The sequence below is a fragment of the Rhagoletis zephyria genome, unplaced genomic scaffold (genome assembly GCF_001687245.7).
Source record: "Rhagoletis zephyria isolate East Lansing unplaced genomic scaffold, Rhagoletis_zephyria_1.1 Rzeph_scaffold_00692, whole genome shotgun sequence".
NCBI lineage: Eukaryota > Metazoa > Arthropoda > Insecta > Diptera > Tephritidae > Rhagoletis > Rhagoletis zephyria.
In genome coordinates this window covers 128,528-146,435 of record NW_016157776.1, presented here as the reverse complement: position 1 = coordinate 146,435, position 17,908 = coordinate 128,528, and the positions used below count along the sequence as shown (strand labels likewise).

The window sequence follows — 17,908 nt, the reverse complement described above, 5'->3', positions numbered from 1 at the left end:
AAAAAAAAATTACATTACTAGCACGTAATTTATTCCAATTACAATATGAAATTCCTTGTAATGGAATTAAAGAAAAACCCAATTACATTTGAAATTACTTCAAGGAATTGAAAAAGTAATCGATTCCTTTGCTGTGGACTGAAGGAATTGATTCCTAATTACAATTCCTTGTAATCTGTAATTGGGAGTAATTTAATTCCTAAAGGAATCATTACGACCCAGCTCTGGCATCTATATTATTATTACGGTGACCACTTTACCAGTTTTGGCGGGACAGTACCGATTTTTCATATTTGTACCGATAGAGTCCCGATTTTCAGTGTTTTCTTTATTAATTTAACAGCGGTCTTCCTGTACTCTGGCCCAAAAATAATTTTTCGTAGAAACGTGGCAGCACTTTCGTTATCACAAAGATCATAGAATAAAGGGGAGCCACAATCATAGCCAGCATCCTTATTTTCTATGATCTTTGTTTATGTTTTATTCTGCTAAACTGGTGCTCTCCCTATATTGCAGTCATCATTCTNTTTGTCAATACATTTTTTTAAGGCTTTCATAATTATTTGTTAACTTTCGTTTTGTTTTTTTAAATGAAACGATTCTAACTTGAATTTAGTGAAATTATAAAAAATAATACTTATTCCCTCGAAAAATTCATGGATTTGAAAAATATAAGCTGTAGATACAATGGCAAAAATATAAATGGGAAAGATATCATGGCTTGGCTATTCCCCTTTCGATTATTTAATGTTTATTATTTGAGTATTATTATTAATTAACACCATTTTTCATGACATTCAGAAGAATAAAGCGCCTGGTTACGATAGGATTACAGGTGAAATGGTAAAGGAGCTTCCACTAACTGCCGTACGTTTTTTAACCGACTTCCAAAAAAGGAGGAGGTTATCAGTTCGTCGGAATATTTTTTTTTGTGTTATGTACGTTACCGCATAACTTTGGACCACGTCAACCGATTTCGAAAATTCATTTTGCAACGGAAAGGTAGTGTCCCATTTTTTTATTAAATTTACCAAGTGCATAAAAGTGCTTTCAATTCCCTATTATAATTCACGTCAATCAAAGTATATATTATTATTACGGTGACCCACTTTACCAGTTTTGGCGGGACAGTACCGATTTTTCATATTTATACCGATAGAGACCCGATTTTCAGTGTTCTCTTTATTAATTTGACAGCGGTCTTACTGTACTCTGGCCCAAAAATAATTTTTCGTCAAACGTGGCAGCACTTTCGTTATCACAAATATCATAGAATAAAGGGGAGCCACAATCATAGCCAGCATCCTTATTTTCTATGATCTTTGTTTATGTTTTATTCTGTCAAACTGGTACTCTCCCTATATTGCAGTCATCATTCTTGTCAATACATTTTTTTAAGGCTTTCATAATTATTTGTTAACTTTCGTTTTGTTTTTTTAAATGAAACGATTCTAACTTGACTTTAGTGAAATTATAAAAAATAATACTTATTCCCTCAAAAAATTCATGGATTTGAAAAATATAAGCTGTAGATACAATGGCAAAAATATAAATGGGGAAGATATCATTGCTTGGCTATTCCCCTTTCGATTATTTAATGTTTATTATTTGAGTATTATTATTAATTAACGGTGACAGGTAATAAGATCAACGGAAATAAGGTCAATTGACTTTATTTCCCACCCTGGTGCGAAATAAAGTCAATTGACATTATTACCTTTTTAAAAACGAAATAAAATCAATTGACATTATNTATGTATGTTACCGCATAACTGTGGGCCACCTCAACCGATTTCGATAATTCTTTTTGCATCGGAAAGGTAGTGTCTCAGAGGTGGTCCCATACTAATCTGGTTAAGATCCATCAGTGGATCATGCGATATACATATATATATATATCTTTTTTTTTATATGAGAGTTGAAGTCGGTTTTTTTTTTGCTAAAAATTACTTGTTAATAATATGCTTACTGGGGCACTTCCCCGACTTATGGAAACTTTCAGAAATAATTATGGTGCCAAAGCCAGGCAAATATCCGACGGCAGTAAATTCATATTGGCCCATTAGCTTGATTTCTCTATTTTCCAAAATATTTGAAAAACTTCTAATGAAAGAAATACAACATTCTCTAACAAGTAACCAAATAATACCACCACATCAGTTTGGTNTGCTTACTGGGGCACTTCCCCGACTTATGGAAACTTTCAGAAATAATTATGGTGCCAAAGCCAGGCAAATATCCGACGGCAGTAAATTCATATTGGCCCATTAGCTTGATTTCTCTATTTTCCAAAATATTTGAAAAACTTCTAATGAAAGAAATACAACATTCTCTAACAAGTAACCAAATAATACCACCACATCAGTTTGGTTTTCGTGAAAAACATGGCACTTTCTTGTATTAGAAAAGTCTACGAAGGGAAGCAATATTGCACCGGTGTATTTTTGGACAACTCTCAAGCTTGTGGGATGCCCACAATAAAATAGGATTTATTTTTAACATATATTTAATATCTATGTATTTATTTTGGTTATGATTGCGAGCACTCAAAATGTCGTGACAGGTGTTCAACGAAGTTGGATAACAAGAGAGAACAAGTTTTTTGCGTTGCCACTTCCTTAAAAAACAATTAACTTTACAAACGCTCAGGGTCGTATTTCCTAATGAAGAATGAACTATATTGTATGTACGCAACATCACTCCCCCCTACGTAGGAAAGCGAAAACATACTCGTCGTCCGGATTTGGTATGATATTCCTTGTGCTGCATGTATTGTTTCGACGCGGGTTGGTTATCCTCGGCGACGAAAGCTGCTTTCAGCCGGTCGATGGAAACGGATATTGATTTTAAAAATGTTCCTTACGTTCGATCACAGGAAATGGTTCCTCGTATGTTGGTCGAAGAGACTTCCGAATCGTTGCGTAAAAAACTGCTGGTGTGGAGTGTAAATTCTTTACCACGAATGGCCAATGCACTGAGTTGTTTGTTATGCGAGATGGGTTCAAATACTGCATGCGCACGCGTAGCTTTTCAACAAAGTCGCATTCTCGTGTTGTTCGCAAAAGATTTTGCCAGGTAATCGTAGCGTGCTACCGTAAACCATCTCTGCGGTTGTAGCTTTCAGGTCATCTCTCCGTGATGAACGGAGTCCTAAAAGAATAATTGGAAGCACTTCGACCCAATTATCCGTCATGTAGCATGTTAACGCTGCTTTCAACGACGTACATATGCCAACGCTCGATAAGCCCGTTTGACGCTGGGTAATACGCGCAGGTGCATACGCGTTTTATGCCTAGAAGTCTGGATAGTTCTCGGAAGAGTGCAGACTCAAACTGCCTGCCCTGGTTAGTTGTCTTTCTACACGGCACTTCAAATCTAGCGACCCCATGTTTATGTGGTCGAAACTTTGTTCCGGCAACATGAATGTTGATAGTGGTGTTCGGTTGAGGCGCTGTACTTTGTGAATGCACTGTCTGAACCATAAGCGGCAATCCTTATGACAGCGCCTGTGTGAGACATTTTGTGTCGAAGGCTGGATTGCGAAACGAAGGAGTTAAGTATGGTCGGCTCTACCGGTGCACACGTCGCAAAAGATTTCGATGTCTGTGCGTGGAATCATAAAAGGTTTAAATGTTGGCTTGACTTTGAATTAAGTGAACTCTGAAACTCTGAATCGGTCTATTGACTCCTTGCAAGCTTGGCAAAAACAGTCGTGCACGGTGTGTGTTTGGCGTCGATACGTGATAGTGTATCTGCCACTACGTTGTCCGAATGTCCGTTGTGAATTGGGTGATAAATTTTGATGTCGCATTTGACGCGGGAATGCCTTTTCCAGCTTTTGCTTTATCACGTATTGCATTGGCTTATGGTCGGTGAGAATGAAAAATTCTCTACCTTCCAGCATGTGTTGAAAATATTTGACTGCTTGTTAAGCTGGCAACAGTTCGCGATCAAAGGTGCTGTATCTCGTTTGTGCTTCGGTGAGACGTTCAGAGTAAAATCCCATTGGTTTCCACTGATTATTGTCGTGTTGTTGCAATACAGCACCCACAGCCGCTCCAGAGGCGTCCACCGCCAAGCTGAGTTTCGCATCGGGTAAGAAAGTGGAGTCGCTTTGCACAAGTCGCCTTTACGCTGCTGAAATGCTTTAATTGCTTCGTGGGTCCACTCGATTGCGGATGTGTTATTCTTTTTGTTGCCTTTCCCGAGATTGCATAACGCTGTTTGCCTTTTCGGCAAAAACCTTCGAAAGAAATTGATCATGACGAGAAAGCGTAGCAAGTCGCTCGACTCTGCGGGCAGTTGATAATGTCGAATAGCCGGCACTTTTCCGGTGGTGAGATTCCGCCTCCGTTGATTGTGAACGCTAAGAATTTCACTTAAGGTTGGCCCAATAAACATTTCGGGCGGTTTATAACTAATCCGTACTCGCACAGTTTTTCAAACACCAGTTGTAGATGTTGGCGATGATGGTTCATATCCTTCGATGATATGAAAATATCATCGAGGTATGGCCAGCGAAATCATATTCACGGAAGATGTGGTCCATAAATCTTTGGAATCTTTGACTAGCATTTCTTAAACCGAAGCACATGAAGGGAGATCCAAAATGCCGAATGGTGTAGTGATTTCCGTCTTCGGTATGTCGAGTGGCTCAACGGGAGTCTGGTGGTACGCGCGACGAAGATCGTGCGTGGAAAAAATACTACAGCCATGAAGTGAATGAGTGAAGTCGTGCAGATGTGGAATAGGGTACCTGTCTGGCTCGGTAACAGCGTTTAACCTTCGAAAATCCCCGCATGGCCTCCATTCGCAACTTTTTTTTGCCATGTGCAGAGGGTTCGCTGACGGACTGCGAGATGGGCGACAAATGCCTGCGCGTAACAAGACCTGTAGGTATCTCGGCTTTTGCGGCTTTCAGTTTATCCGGAGATAACCGTCTCGGTTTGAAGAAAACTGGTGGACCTTTGGTAACGATGTGATGCGTGACATAGTGTTGTGGTTGTGCGGTCGCAAAACTTTCTATCGTGATGTTTTTGAATTCACTCAATAGATCCTGGAATTGTTGACTCTTGTTGATTAATAATAAATTCAATACTACCTTCTTACCAGCTGGCAGCGACCAAAGTTTGGTTTTATTTGTCATATCATCGATCAGTTTCCGGTGTCGTAAGTTGGCCGGAAGGTTAAAATATGATAAAAAATCGGCCCCGATGATGGCCTGTGACACGCCAACAACGATAAAATTCCTGCGAAATTGTCGGCGAAGTCCCAAGTTGACAAAAATAACCTTTTCACCGTAAGTTTTTATGGTAGACCTGTTTGCTGCGTAGAGGTAGTTGTTTTTGTCAGGGTATCTGCGTTGTTGTTGCGTCGGTGGAACAACGCTAGCCTCAGCTCCAGTGTCTATAAGGAATTTGATTGCAGAGTTCTTGTCCAGAACGAGGAGGAGGCGGTTCGTATTGTTGAGCCTGTCGTTGACCGCCATTGACAACAGATTAATTAGTTTAACTTTTTGGAACATGGACTGCGAAATTTTTTGCGTCGTTGCCAAACTTCAGATGTTACCAACACATCCGATTCGAGTCAGTGTTTCGCAAGCAGAAGCGTGACGGAGGACGGTACCTGGTTCGACTTCTGGAGCGGTTATTTAGCGATAGGTACAAGTGGATCGGTGGATTAAGGATTATATCACTTATTTTTGCCAGAACGTTACTCTCTATTGCCGCCACGACTGTGTGGTACTTGGTTTTGTCATTCGAAATACCAGCGGCGATGAATTGTGATTCCACTTGCGCAATCCACAGCTCTGGCTTTGCGTGCCAGCACGGCGGAATTTTATTGGAAACTTTAGCGATTTCCACGTTGCGGGGATGCAAGTTTTCTGCCAACTGGTTTTCTGATTCATCCTCGGCCATTTTGATTTCCGTCGTGGTCACCATATGTGGGATGCCCACAATAAAATAAGATTTATTTTCCACGTATATTTAATATCTATGTATTTATTTTAGTTATAATTGCGAGCACTCAAAATGCGATGACAAGTGATCAACGAAGTTGGATAACAAGAAAGAGAGAACCAGTTTTCTGCGTTGCCACTTACTTAAAAAACAATTATCTTTACAAACGCTCAGGGTCGCATTTCATAATTGAGAATGAACTATATTATATGTACGCCACAAGCTTTTAACAAAGTCTGGCATGATGGCCTTATATACAAACTAAAGGATTCACTCCGTGCAAATACGCATGCAATTCTAGAAAGCCCTCTGCTGCGGAGAAGCTTCAATCAGGCAGAATTCCTTTAGAACGGAAAGTCACCCTATATATGCAAGTGTCCCTCAAGGCAGTGTTCTAGGACCCATATTGTACGTAATATACACTCGTGATTTGCCAACTGATCAAGCTCTAGCCACTTCAACGTCTGCTGATGACCAGGGAACGGATTTTATGGAAATTACCTTTTTTTCTGCTAAAGAGATAGAGGATATTCAATTAAGAATGTCCACGATTTACCTTTCCTTGATTCCATATATACACATTTGATAATAGCGAAGAGAAAACCTTTATTCCTCATAATATAAGAGTTTCAAAAGTTCCATATTTAAATTGAGCGCCACTGGTATCAACTCACTTCGAACGCACGTTTAGTACATTCAAAGCTGTGTTAAAGCCTGTTCTATTACAGAAATATCAAGTTGATAATGGAGAAAATCGATGGATAAATAAAGAAGTAATAAATGATCATATCGCACACAAAGAGCTAAAGTGCTATCAACTTAGAAAAAATGTCGGCGATTTTGTTTGCAAATATCATTTCATAGCACTTACTTCCAATTAAAGAAAATATTATTTTCTTCATACATTAACTAAAAAACTACTGTTATATCTGTATTTGTATTAGTTGCGTTGAATCTGTACGATCCACAAGCAGTTAAATTTCCCTCTCTGAATTTTGAGTTTAGATCTTGGTGTGCGATGTGAAAATGCGCAACGATGTTTTGTATGAAAAATGAGCAGGAAAAAATGTTACTCATACGCCATGTATGTAAAGATCTCGAAAACTTATCCATAGAATAAAAAATTAACTCGGTTTTCGGAATCAGCGAGCAATTCCGTATAGGAATTGGATAGTGGCGTCCGTTGAATATTTTTCCTGTAAGCCAGTGTTTTTTTTCAGTTTTTTTCTTTTTTTAGTGCCTTCACTTGCCTTTTTTACTATTTCTAGTGTCTCTTCCTGCCGATTTCGCTATTTTATTTTGCCTTTTCCAGCCTATTTCGTTATTTTATTTTGCTTTTTTTTTATAAGATTTTAGGTCCTAAAAATCCATTCCCTGCTGATGACACTGCTATCCTAAGCAATGATTTTTGATTTTTCGGCTTTTCCGATCCCGGGATTTTCGGGATGGCGTTGTCCCAATCCCAGGATCCCGGGATTTAGATATTCATTACTTTTCAACAACTTGAATCGAAAAAATTGCTTCTATATTGTTTGAGAAGCTCTCCTACCATGAAATAAATAATAAATAAATAGGTTTGAAACCTACTTTTTATTTAAAGTGGCGTTTTTATTTTTATTTTTTCTGACCGCACCATTTATTTTGAAGGACTTTGTAATTTCCGAGATATGATTAATTCCAAGAATTGTTAAAAAAGTTCAATGCAATGTAGAATAAAAATATGGGTAACAAATGCAATAGGAAATTTCTTTAGAATTTAAAATTCATAGCTGTTATCAAGTTTATATAAGCCCTTAACATATAATTTTTTCAAAAACAATTTCAAGGATAAAATATTAAAATGACATTTTCAATATTTACCAGCCCTTCCGCACCAGAAACTTGAATCTGTTTAAATTCTACAGCTTTCGTCATTAATTTTATACCCATACTTCCTCTCTAAGCACATTTCTATGAATTTTTTAAATCATTTTTGAATTACTGACGTCAGAGTGAAAAACTAAAAACGCAATTTTACTATATTTGGCCCAGGGTTTCGCGAATATATTGATATTTGTGTTTAAAATTTACTATCGCGCGGTGTTATATATACTGAGCTAGACATTTATAAAATAATATTAATTATTATATAAAAAACGAAATATAGCCAATACTGGTCAAGAAAAGGAGTTTCTATTATTTCCATCAGAGCAAATTACAAATCCCGAAATTCCCGGGATTGCTTGCCAAGAATCCCGGGATTTTCGAGACCTTAATAAGTTCGGGATCCCGGGATCGCGGGATTAACATTCCTAGTTCAGACCCTAAAGAGCCAGCACTTAAAATAAACAGCCAGCCTATACCACAAAAAGGTAGTGTCAAGTACCTTGGGACAACACTACTTAGAAGACTTACCTGGAAAAAGCATATAGAAAACAAAATTTTTCGAGCGAAAATAAAACAAGCAAGCCTTCAATGGGTTATAGGACACAAATCTAAATTAAGCCTAGATAACAATATGTTAATTTTTAATATGATGATTAAGCAATTTTGGGCATATGGAATCGGGCTTTGGGGCACAGCGTGCAATTCAGTTTTGAACAGACTTCAAAGACTGCAGTCGAAAATTTTACGCGCCATAGGCGGAGCACCGTGATACATAAAAAATACGAATATCTACAAAGATCTTAATGTAAATACGGTGCATGAGGGGATAAGAGGGCTTAGCACCAGTTACTCAGCACGGTTAATGAACCATCCAGCTCAACTAGCGAGAGATCTTCTTAGCCCGGGATATGCAAGAAAACAAAAAAAAAAAGGATTTTTCCGATATTATCAAATCATGCGCAATTTAATAAACTAGCCTTCCACGGATGCGCGAGGCTTCGCCACGCGCTGAATGTATGCATTTTTACGTATTTGGAGAGAGAGATCATGTCATCATAAATTAAAGTTTTTGTACATGCGAAGGCCATTCAATTTCATTTGGTATCTAATTTATCCAACGAACGGTGAAGATCTTATAGTTTTTAAGCAGGTGGCAACCCTACTCAGAAAAATGATATATTATTACACATCTGAGACTAAGTATTTTCATTTGATAGTGGCGGTGCAGAACTGGCGCCTACGTTTATTATGATTGAACATGGATACAGAGTATATTAGAGAAAATCTCGTCAAAATCCGTTCAGTAGGCTTCGAGATTACCGCGTACAAAGAATCTCGACTTTTCCTTTATACTATGTATAGATTTCGATATACGCAATATATCAATTTGGGCAACGGAACTCGTTCTTTCAGATCGACTACCCAACACCAGGGTAAGGCGGCTCGGAAACTTATCCTTTCCGACCGAACGCAGTCTACTGGATTGTAGTTACTTAAATACAGAGAAGCGAAGACGGTACGGAACTCGTCCTTTCAGAACGCTTGCCCACCACGTTATCCAGCGATCCTGCTGCGTAGAATCTTGTCGATTCCGACAGCTGCAAGAGCCGCAACAACTGCAATAAATATATATGTAAAAAATTACAAAATTTCTAAGCATTTCCGCAGAAATTTTTAATTTAATGGTAGTCTGTAAGATTTGAAAACTTATTGTTAGTTTCGAAAGAAAGATACAATATACATATAAATATGTACGTATTATACAAAAAAAGTCTTTATGAAATTGTAGCTCGTTATAAAACAAAAACCATTCAATCAAACTGTGTACAAAAATTAGCAAAATTCGACAGTTTCATCAAAACTTTGAGCTTTTAAATTCGATTTCTTAGAAACATACTGAATATGCAGTTTTATAGCCCATTCACCTTTAATAAAACGAAGTACATTTTAAGTAGCTAGCTTACCTTTGTTTTTTTATTTGGTCATTTTTTTGTGGAAGGTGTTGCTACATACAAAAAAATATTTGTTCTCCATACAAAAAAATTTTCGAACATATGGAAGAAAATTCGCGAACAAAAAATTGCCAAATCAACGGTAAGTCTAAGCTATTTCGAACTTATATTCAAATTTAATGGGCTACAAAACTGCATGCTTAAAAAGTTCGAATTGAAAAGTATAAACATTTGATCGATTTTTTAAAATTCGTCGACCTTTTGTAAATGTTCTACAAAGCTTAAAATATGAATTTACATGGTTTTTTAGATAGTAAGCTTTATTTTCATAAAAAATAATAAACATTTTTTAACAAAGAAAAGTATCCAGAACTGCTAAAATATCTTTTGCCTATTTACATTCTCGACACCGTATATATTGTATGTATACATTTTTGCGATCTTTTTTTAAGTTTCTTTCTCTTAAATTAACCTATATTAAAAGACGTCGAGTCTTTTTATTCTAAAAACCAAATTGTATGTTCGGATGCGATGTTTTATAAATGTCCCGATTTTTGTTAACAGAAATCTGGTCACCGTAATTTTGTACTTCAAGGAAACGTTAGCATTAAAATTTTGACTTTGTTCGCACGATAGGTGCAGGTCGAAAGTATGCACCAAACCAATGTTCCAACATTTATTCTGAATCATGTAGCTCATATCACTTTTCTCGCGAAATTACTATTTTAAGACTTATAAACAAATAATTAGAAGAATCTTTTCCACTACAATACCTTATTATGTTTTTTAAATACCTTATTTTTTATCCTAAAGGTATACGAACATGCGCGGTGAGGCGGACATTAGCGAGTAGAGGCGGTCTAATACATACATATATTTTATTTAAAACGTACCTGAAGCTCCTTTACTTGGATGCTGAATATTATTCCATTGTTGCTGCAAGCGTTGGGAATATAATTTTATTCTATCGTTATACTCCTCGTTTTCAAGATTGTGTAAGTCCATAGCGCCCACATCTATCATATTCCTAAAAAATTTAAATGGAAACTTATCAATTTATCCCTTTTAAATTATACGCGCTCAGCGCTTCTTTAAATATTTATTAAGAGATAACTCGGATGAAAAACGGGCTCGCTTATTTGCATAAACAGCCTTTTTATACCTTTCATGAGCATGAAATGGTATTATAACTTTGGTCCGATGTTTGTAAGTACCAGAATAAGAAGAGATAGATACATTAAAATGTATACTTAAATGATCACAACGTCGAGCTGAGTCGATTTAGCCATGTCCGTCTGTCCGTCTGTCTGTCTGTTTGTATGCAATCTAGTCTCTCAGTTTTCGTGGTATCCGGATGAAATTTTGTAGGTGGGTGTATTTTTATAATGTATTAATCATTTGTCGGAACCGGAAGAATCGGACCACTATAACATATAGCTCCCATACAACTGATTGTTCAGATATGAGATTTTTCGCTATAACTTCTCCATTTATGCAGCTAGGAACATGAAATTTTGCAATACTTCCACCCATTATCATCAAAAGACTTACACTGAAAATTACAAAGATCGGGTCACTATAACCTAAATCTCCCATACAACTGATTGTTCAGATATACGATTTTTCGTTATAACTCCTCTATTTATGTAGCTAGGAACTTGAAATTTTGCACTGCTGTCACTAATTATCAAGATATTACTTACAGTAAAAATGGCGAAGATCGGGTCGCTATAACCTATATCCTCCATACAACTGATTGTTCAGATATGGGATTTTTCGTTATAACTCCTCCATTTATGCAGCTAGAAACATGAAATTTTGCAATACTTCCACCCATTATCATCAAAAGACTTACACTGAAAATTACAAAGATCGGGTCGCTATAACCTATATCCTCAATACAACTGATTGTTCAGATATGGGATTTTTCGTTATAACTCCTCCATTTATGCAGTTAGGAACATGACATTTCGTACTATTACTACTCATTATAAACAGAATACTTACAGGGAAAATGACAAAGATCGGGTCACTATAACATACAGCTCCCATACAACTGATTGTTCAGATATGAAATTGTTTGTTAAAACTCCTCAATTTATGCAGATAGGAACATGAAATTTCGCAGTATTTTCATTAATTAACAAGAGAAATGAAAATTACAAAGATCGGGTCGCTTAACCTATTGGCTCCATACAACATTGTTGAGATATGAGGTTTTCAAATAAAACTCCTTCATTTTAACAGCAAAAACCGGGACACCTTCTGAGCTATTTACTTATCAACCATATAAAGTCCACTGAGGAAATCAGCCAATTCGGTGCTCCATGAGGTATGTAACCCATAACTATAATTGTTCGGATTTGAGTTTTTTCTTAAAAACCCCTTCATTTAGACGGCTAAAACAGTGAAATATTGTGAGCTACAGGTATAAGTTTTTTTACTTAACTCCTCCATTTAAGATGGTTAAGGACCTATTATTTTGTACCTTGTCTAAGTTATGACAATCAATTCAAGAAGTCTAGGCTCGGGTGAAGTCGAACATTAAATACCGAAAACCACCGTTATGGTTTTACCCTTCTTTCAAACAACATCTATAGTATAATGAAATATACAGTCATAAGTGGGTGGCACCACGACCATTTTCCAATTTCCATAATAATCTTATTTCTTTTTGAGAGATTATTGTTAGAATTAATTTTGAGTTAATAAGCGTATTTAGATTTCGAAATATCGTACCGCTTGCACAATATTCAGGCATCTGGAGGATGGTTGGCAGACGTTCGGAACCATGAATCAGTGCCTTTTATCGCCGATCCGGCAGATGAGCATATCGTCAGAGATTTGCAGACGCGCCATGAGGTAAATGTTGGAATTGAGCTAATCGGAAAAGATGAGATAAATCCAGGTGGTCAAGAAACACTTTTGGATAACGAGCTCATCGAAAACCTTCCATTAGAGGGCCGAATTCCTATCGATATAACAAGAGATGACGATGCAGAGGAATTGTCTTTTCCAACAATTTTTTGTGGCAAAAAAAGGCGAACGACGCTTAACTACAGCAAAATAGTGAGGTCAGAAGTTCGCAGATATGACCGACGATGTGCACGTGTTGATAATTTGCTCTGGAAATATAAATATTATGAGTTGCAGCGCATTAAAGATGCAATTTCTATTTGTTTGCGGAAAAAATCTGGAGCCTCCAACATCACCGCAGCAAATATGGTCGATACGAATTTTATTAGCAACTTAGTCCAACATGACGAGGGATACCACATCCTAAAGGGTCTCAGATCATCCCCTGCTCACTGGGAGGCAGAGAAAAAGAAGGTTTTAGCGATGATTCGTCAATTTGGGTTGCCATCGTTATTTATCACCCTGTCGGCTGCAGAGACAAAATGGACTGAATTGTTGGTTATTCTAACAAAACTTGTGGACAAAATGGATATTTCCGAAACTGAGGCAGCACAACTATCAAATTCAGAGAAGGCTCGGCTTATAAAGACAGATCCTGTAACCTGTTCACGGTACTTATCGTTTCCGACAAATGGTTAAGCTACTCAAAGATAAAATATTTGAGCCACATGTGCTTATTCATTATTACTGGAGGATTGAGTTCCAACACAGAGGTAGTCCTCACTGTCATGGAATGTACTGGATAAGTAACGCACCTACTCTGGAGACAGAAGGTGTTATAAATATTGACCCCATTGTGGAATTTGTCGACCAATTTATAACAACAGATGGAAGCAATCCAGAGGTGCAGCAATTTATTGACTACCAAAGACATAGTCATGGTCGGGCTTGCTTGAGAGATATAAGAGGTCAGCAAGTTTGTCGTTTCAACATGCCTTACCCACCAATGCCCCGAACTGAGGTATTATTACCTCTGGACGAAAACGAAGTAAGCGAACAACACCTGGCTCTGTTGCAAAAAATTAAAAATGTTTTAAGCCAACAGAATGATAATATGGAAGCAGAGAACTTGAACAACTTTGAGGAATTCTTAATGCATCCAGACATTTCCACAACTTATGAGAATTACAAATTAGCGCTGCGTTCCAGTTTAAAGAAGCCTCAAATATTTCTACGAAGGAAATTTTCAGATAGACTGCTTAACGCATATAACAGCGACATTTTGCGTTTGCATAGAGCAAATATGGACATTCAGTTCATACATAATAAATTATATCAACAAATCTAATAGAGGGGTATCTCAGCTGTTAAGACAAGCCATGGATGAAATAAATGACGGAAATTTCACAATTAAGCAAAAATTACAACACATAGGCAATAAATTTGTTAACGGATCGGAGGTGTCCGCCCAAGAAGCATCCTATAATATTTTGGGTCTCCATCTTTCAGAAGCCAGCGAAGGAGAAATTTTTATTAATACGTCACACCCAGACAAAAGAGTCAGAATGGTGAAGCCGAAAAGTGATCTAGAAAGGCTTCCTTCTGATTCAACTGATATTTATGTACCGAACTTGCTGGATCATTATATTCAAAGGCCAAGTCGGCTAGGGCAACTCTGTCTTGCTGATTTTGCTGCATTGTACCGATTTTCAAAAACAAGAACAGTGTCTACACTTGAAAACGAGGACAATGAAGAAGTCGAACCAGTTGATGAAAATTCTGAAGCAAACGAGCTCCGGCTTCAATTAAATGATAGGAGCGGTTTCATCTGGAAGAGAAAGCGCCCTCTTATATTAAGGTGGAGACGTTTTAGTGTTGAATTTTCTCGATTAGACTACTTTCGGGAAATGGCTATGCTATTTTATCCCTGGCGTAGCGAAGCAGCTGATTTCATCGATGCTGACATAGAATGAGTTTGTAATGACAACCAATCAATTATTGAAGAGAACAAGCAGAAATACGACAAGTTCTCAGACCGTGAGCTCGAAAATATTTTAGAGAACTTAAATCAGCAAACAGCAGAGGAAGATGTTCAGGTTGATGTTACCCCTTTCTTGGATGAAGAGTTTAGAGCACTAGCTATTCCAGAAATCGGCAATGATGTCGACGTATTTCAAAGCGATGAGCCACAGGACCCAAACTTGGAGGAGGTCAGGCTCATAAGACTACCTATACTTATTCAAGAAAATGAGCTGCTCTCAATTGTGCGCGTCCCTGAACAGAAAACAGCGGGAATATTTTTATCATGTTCACCATAACATGAAGCTGAAGAGACACTTTTACGAATACGTCGGAGGCGGAGCTGGAGTAGGAAAAAGCCGATTAATTTCCGCTTTATACCAGTCACTGACAACACGAGCAAACAGCTTATCCGGCAGTAATCCCGAGACAATTAAAGTCTTATTGTGTGCTCCTACAGGAAAAGCTGCATTTGGGATTGGAGGCGTTACTTTGCACTCGATTTTTTCCTTACCGATAAACCAATCCTCAACTGAATTACGACCTCTCAGCAATGATAGTGTTAATTCTATCTATTCAAACCTAATAGACCTTCAGTTAATAATAGTGGACGAAATTTCAATGGTCGGTGCCAAAATATTTGGATATTTAGATGCCCGTTTAAAGCAAATATTTCGCTCTAGCGAGTATTTTGGAGGTATACCATTAATTGTTTTTGGCGACTTAAAGCAACTCTCGCCAGTAGGAGACAGATGGATTTTCTCCCCAAACCAATTGGATCCATATAGCGCAATTACTGGCACACCACTTTGGGATTTGTTCCGTTTCTTCGAACTCACCGAAATAATGCACCAAAGAGAAGATCAGGCATTTGCCGTTGCTCTCAACAACATGTCCGAAGGAAAAATAACATCTGATGATATCGAGCTCATTAAAGCAAGAGAAACCAATTTTAACGAGATACCCAACGACTGTATTCATCTTTTTTATTCCAACGCGGATGTATCTCTATATAATACTGCAAGATTGGCTAAAATCGCCACAGAAGAGTTTATCTCTACAGCGAAAGACAGTGTGAAGGCGAACTCTCTTTCGGAGCGAAGTAAAACGGTTATATTGGATGCCATTAAGAATTTTAAAATATCGGAGACACAAGGAATGTGCTACGGTTTACAACTGAAAACCTCTGCAAAATACATGATTGCGGTCAACATTAATACTGCAGATGGTTTGGTAAATGGAGCTACGGGCCGACTAATGCAAATTGACCATCGAGGCCCCGAACGGACACCAGTAATTCTTTGGATGCACTTTTCCGAGCCAGGAATTGGAGTAATAGCACGTTCCAAAAAGCCTCACCCCCACGAACCGAGCTGGACACCAATTGAAGAAGTAGTGCGCACCTTCCAATATAGAAGAAACGAACAAGTCTCGATAGAAAGAAGGCAGTTCCCTATAATACCAGCAGAGGCAATAACAATACACAAAAGCCAAGGAGCAACTTACAGATTGGTTGCTATTCATACTAAGAAGGGAATAAGCCGATCAGCTTTGTACTGTCGGATGCAGTAGAGCAACAAGTGCTTCAGGACTATTTATTGTAGGTAATTTTATTCCACCTAGACCTTTTGGAGGCAACGAAGTAGTCCAAGCACAGCTGAATATACTTCGGACATTAAAAAAATTAGAGACGCACTACAAATTTGCAACTGAGCGCCCAGATAACCCTCTTCTATTGTACTATCAAAACATGAGAAGCTTAAGAAAACATGTTGATGACATTAGAAGTGACCGCCTTATTTGTTCAGCGGATATCATTTGTTTTGCTGAGACTTGGACCCGTCCAGAAGAAGAATTACAAATCGAAGGCTATAGTATTGTGGCGCGTATCGATGGAGCAACTGAGACTGGACAAAGCCGCTCACGGAATGGAGTAATAATTTACTGTAAAACTGGTCATGAAAGTTGCTTTACCACAAGTTTCATTAAAAGTCATCATGTAGCCGGAAAAGTGTATCAGTTTCTGGCGATATCAAAACCAGACTTGGCAATCGCTGTAGTATACAGAAATCCATCTTTTTCATTACCAGCATTTAGAAGAATATTGGAAGAAGATATAAAGGAGCTGAGTAATAGAAATAATGGAGAATTAATAGTTGTTGGAGACTTTAATGTCTGTCGCATTACGTCAAATGATGTTCTTGGAACGCGCTTGAGCCAACTAGGATTGCATTCCTTACTGGAACATCTTCCTAATACAAAGCAAGAAACCGCGATTGATTGGTTATTGGCAAGTTTTTCTGCAGACAGAACAAGGGCGATAACATATGAAACCTCATTCAGCGACCATGACGGGATATTTTTTAGTGTTGGCGATTAATGTTATTATATTTTCACATGTACCACATACGTTTGTATTTAAACACTTTGTTGTAGAACACCTTAATTTACTTTATCATAAGTCTTTTTGTTTTATTTAATGTATTTGAAATTAAAAAGTAGTAGATAAAAATTAAATAAAGAATAAAATAACAAGTAAGAAAGTCTAAGTTCGGGTGGAGCCGAACATTAAATACCCGGCGCAAGTATTAAATATATGTTTTTCACCTTTCCGAAAGCTACCGCTAGATGGTAAGCCGGGGTGTATCAATTTTGAGTAAATTAGCGTCCTTAAATTTCGAAATATTGCAGTTTAAAGCATTTCTGAAAATTACCGCTATATGAAAAGCGGCTGTAAGTTTAGTCCGATTTCAATTATTTTCAACATTTTGCTTTTATGTGGCAAGCACAATAACCATACCGAGTTTGGTACAAATTGGTATAACGGTTACCGAGATACATATATGTAATCATAAGTGGGCGGTGCCACGCTCATTTTCCAAAATTTTATCATAAACGTATTTCTTGGTAAAGAATTGTTGCAAGCATCAATTTTGAATAAATTTGCTTTAATAATTACTGATTTATCGAAGATTTTGTATTTTTCTAAATTACCGTTATATGGGATGTAGGCGTGGTTATCGTCCGATTTTAAAAATGGTCGGCCATTTGGTATGCTGTGCTAAGGCCAACAACTGTGCGAAGTTTGGAAGAAATTGTTGCAGCGGTTACCAAGATGTAACCATAAGTGGGGCGTGGCTACGCCCATTTTCCAAAAATGTATAATATTCTTATTTTTCGTCTAAAAGTTATTGTAAATATCAATTTTGAGTGAATAATCTTCAGTAGCTACTAAAATATCGCAGTTTTCGTATT

The 17,908-nt window shown here is 37.5% G+C and overlaps 1 protein-coding gene across 1 annotated transcript in view; it reads right to left on the bottom strand.

The window, feature by feature from the left end:
* Positions 1–9,054: 9,054 nt before the first annotated feature.
* LOC108361066 (uncharacterized) overlaps positions 9,055–17,908 on the bottom strand; it is a 72,215-nt gene continuing 63,361 nt past the window's right edge. Inside the window, exons 3-4 of the mRNA XM_017613596.1 lie at positions 10,672–10,805; positions 9,055–9,442 (exon numbers count right to left, since the gene is read on the bottom strand). Of these exons, the coding sequence (XP_017469085.1) occupies positions 9,381–9,442; positions 10,672–10,805 (196 nt within the window). The 3' untranslated portion in view covers positions 9,055–9,380. The remainder of the gene's footprint in view (positions 9,443–10,671; positions 10,806–17,908) is intronic.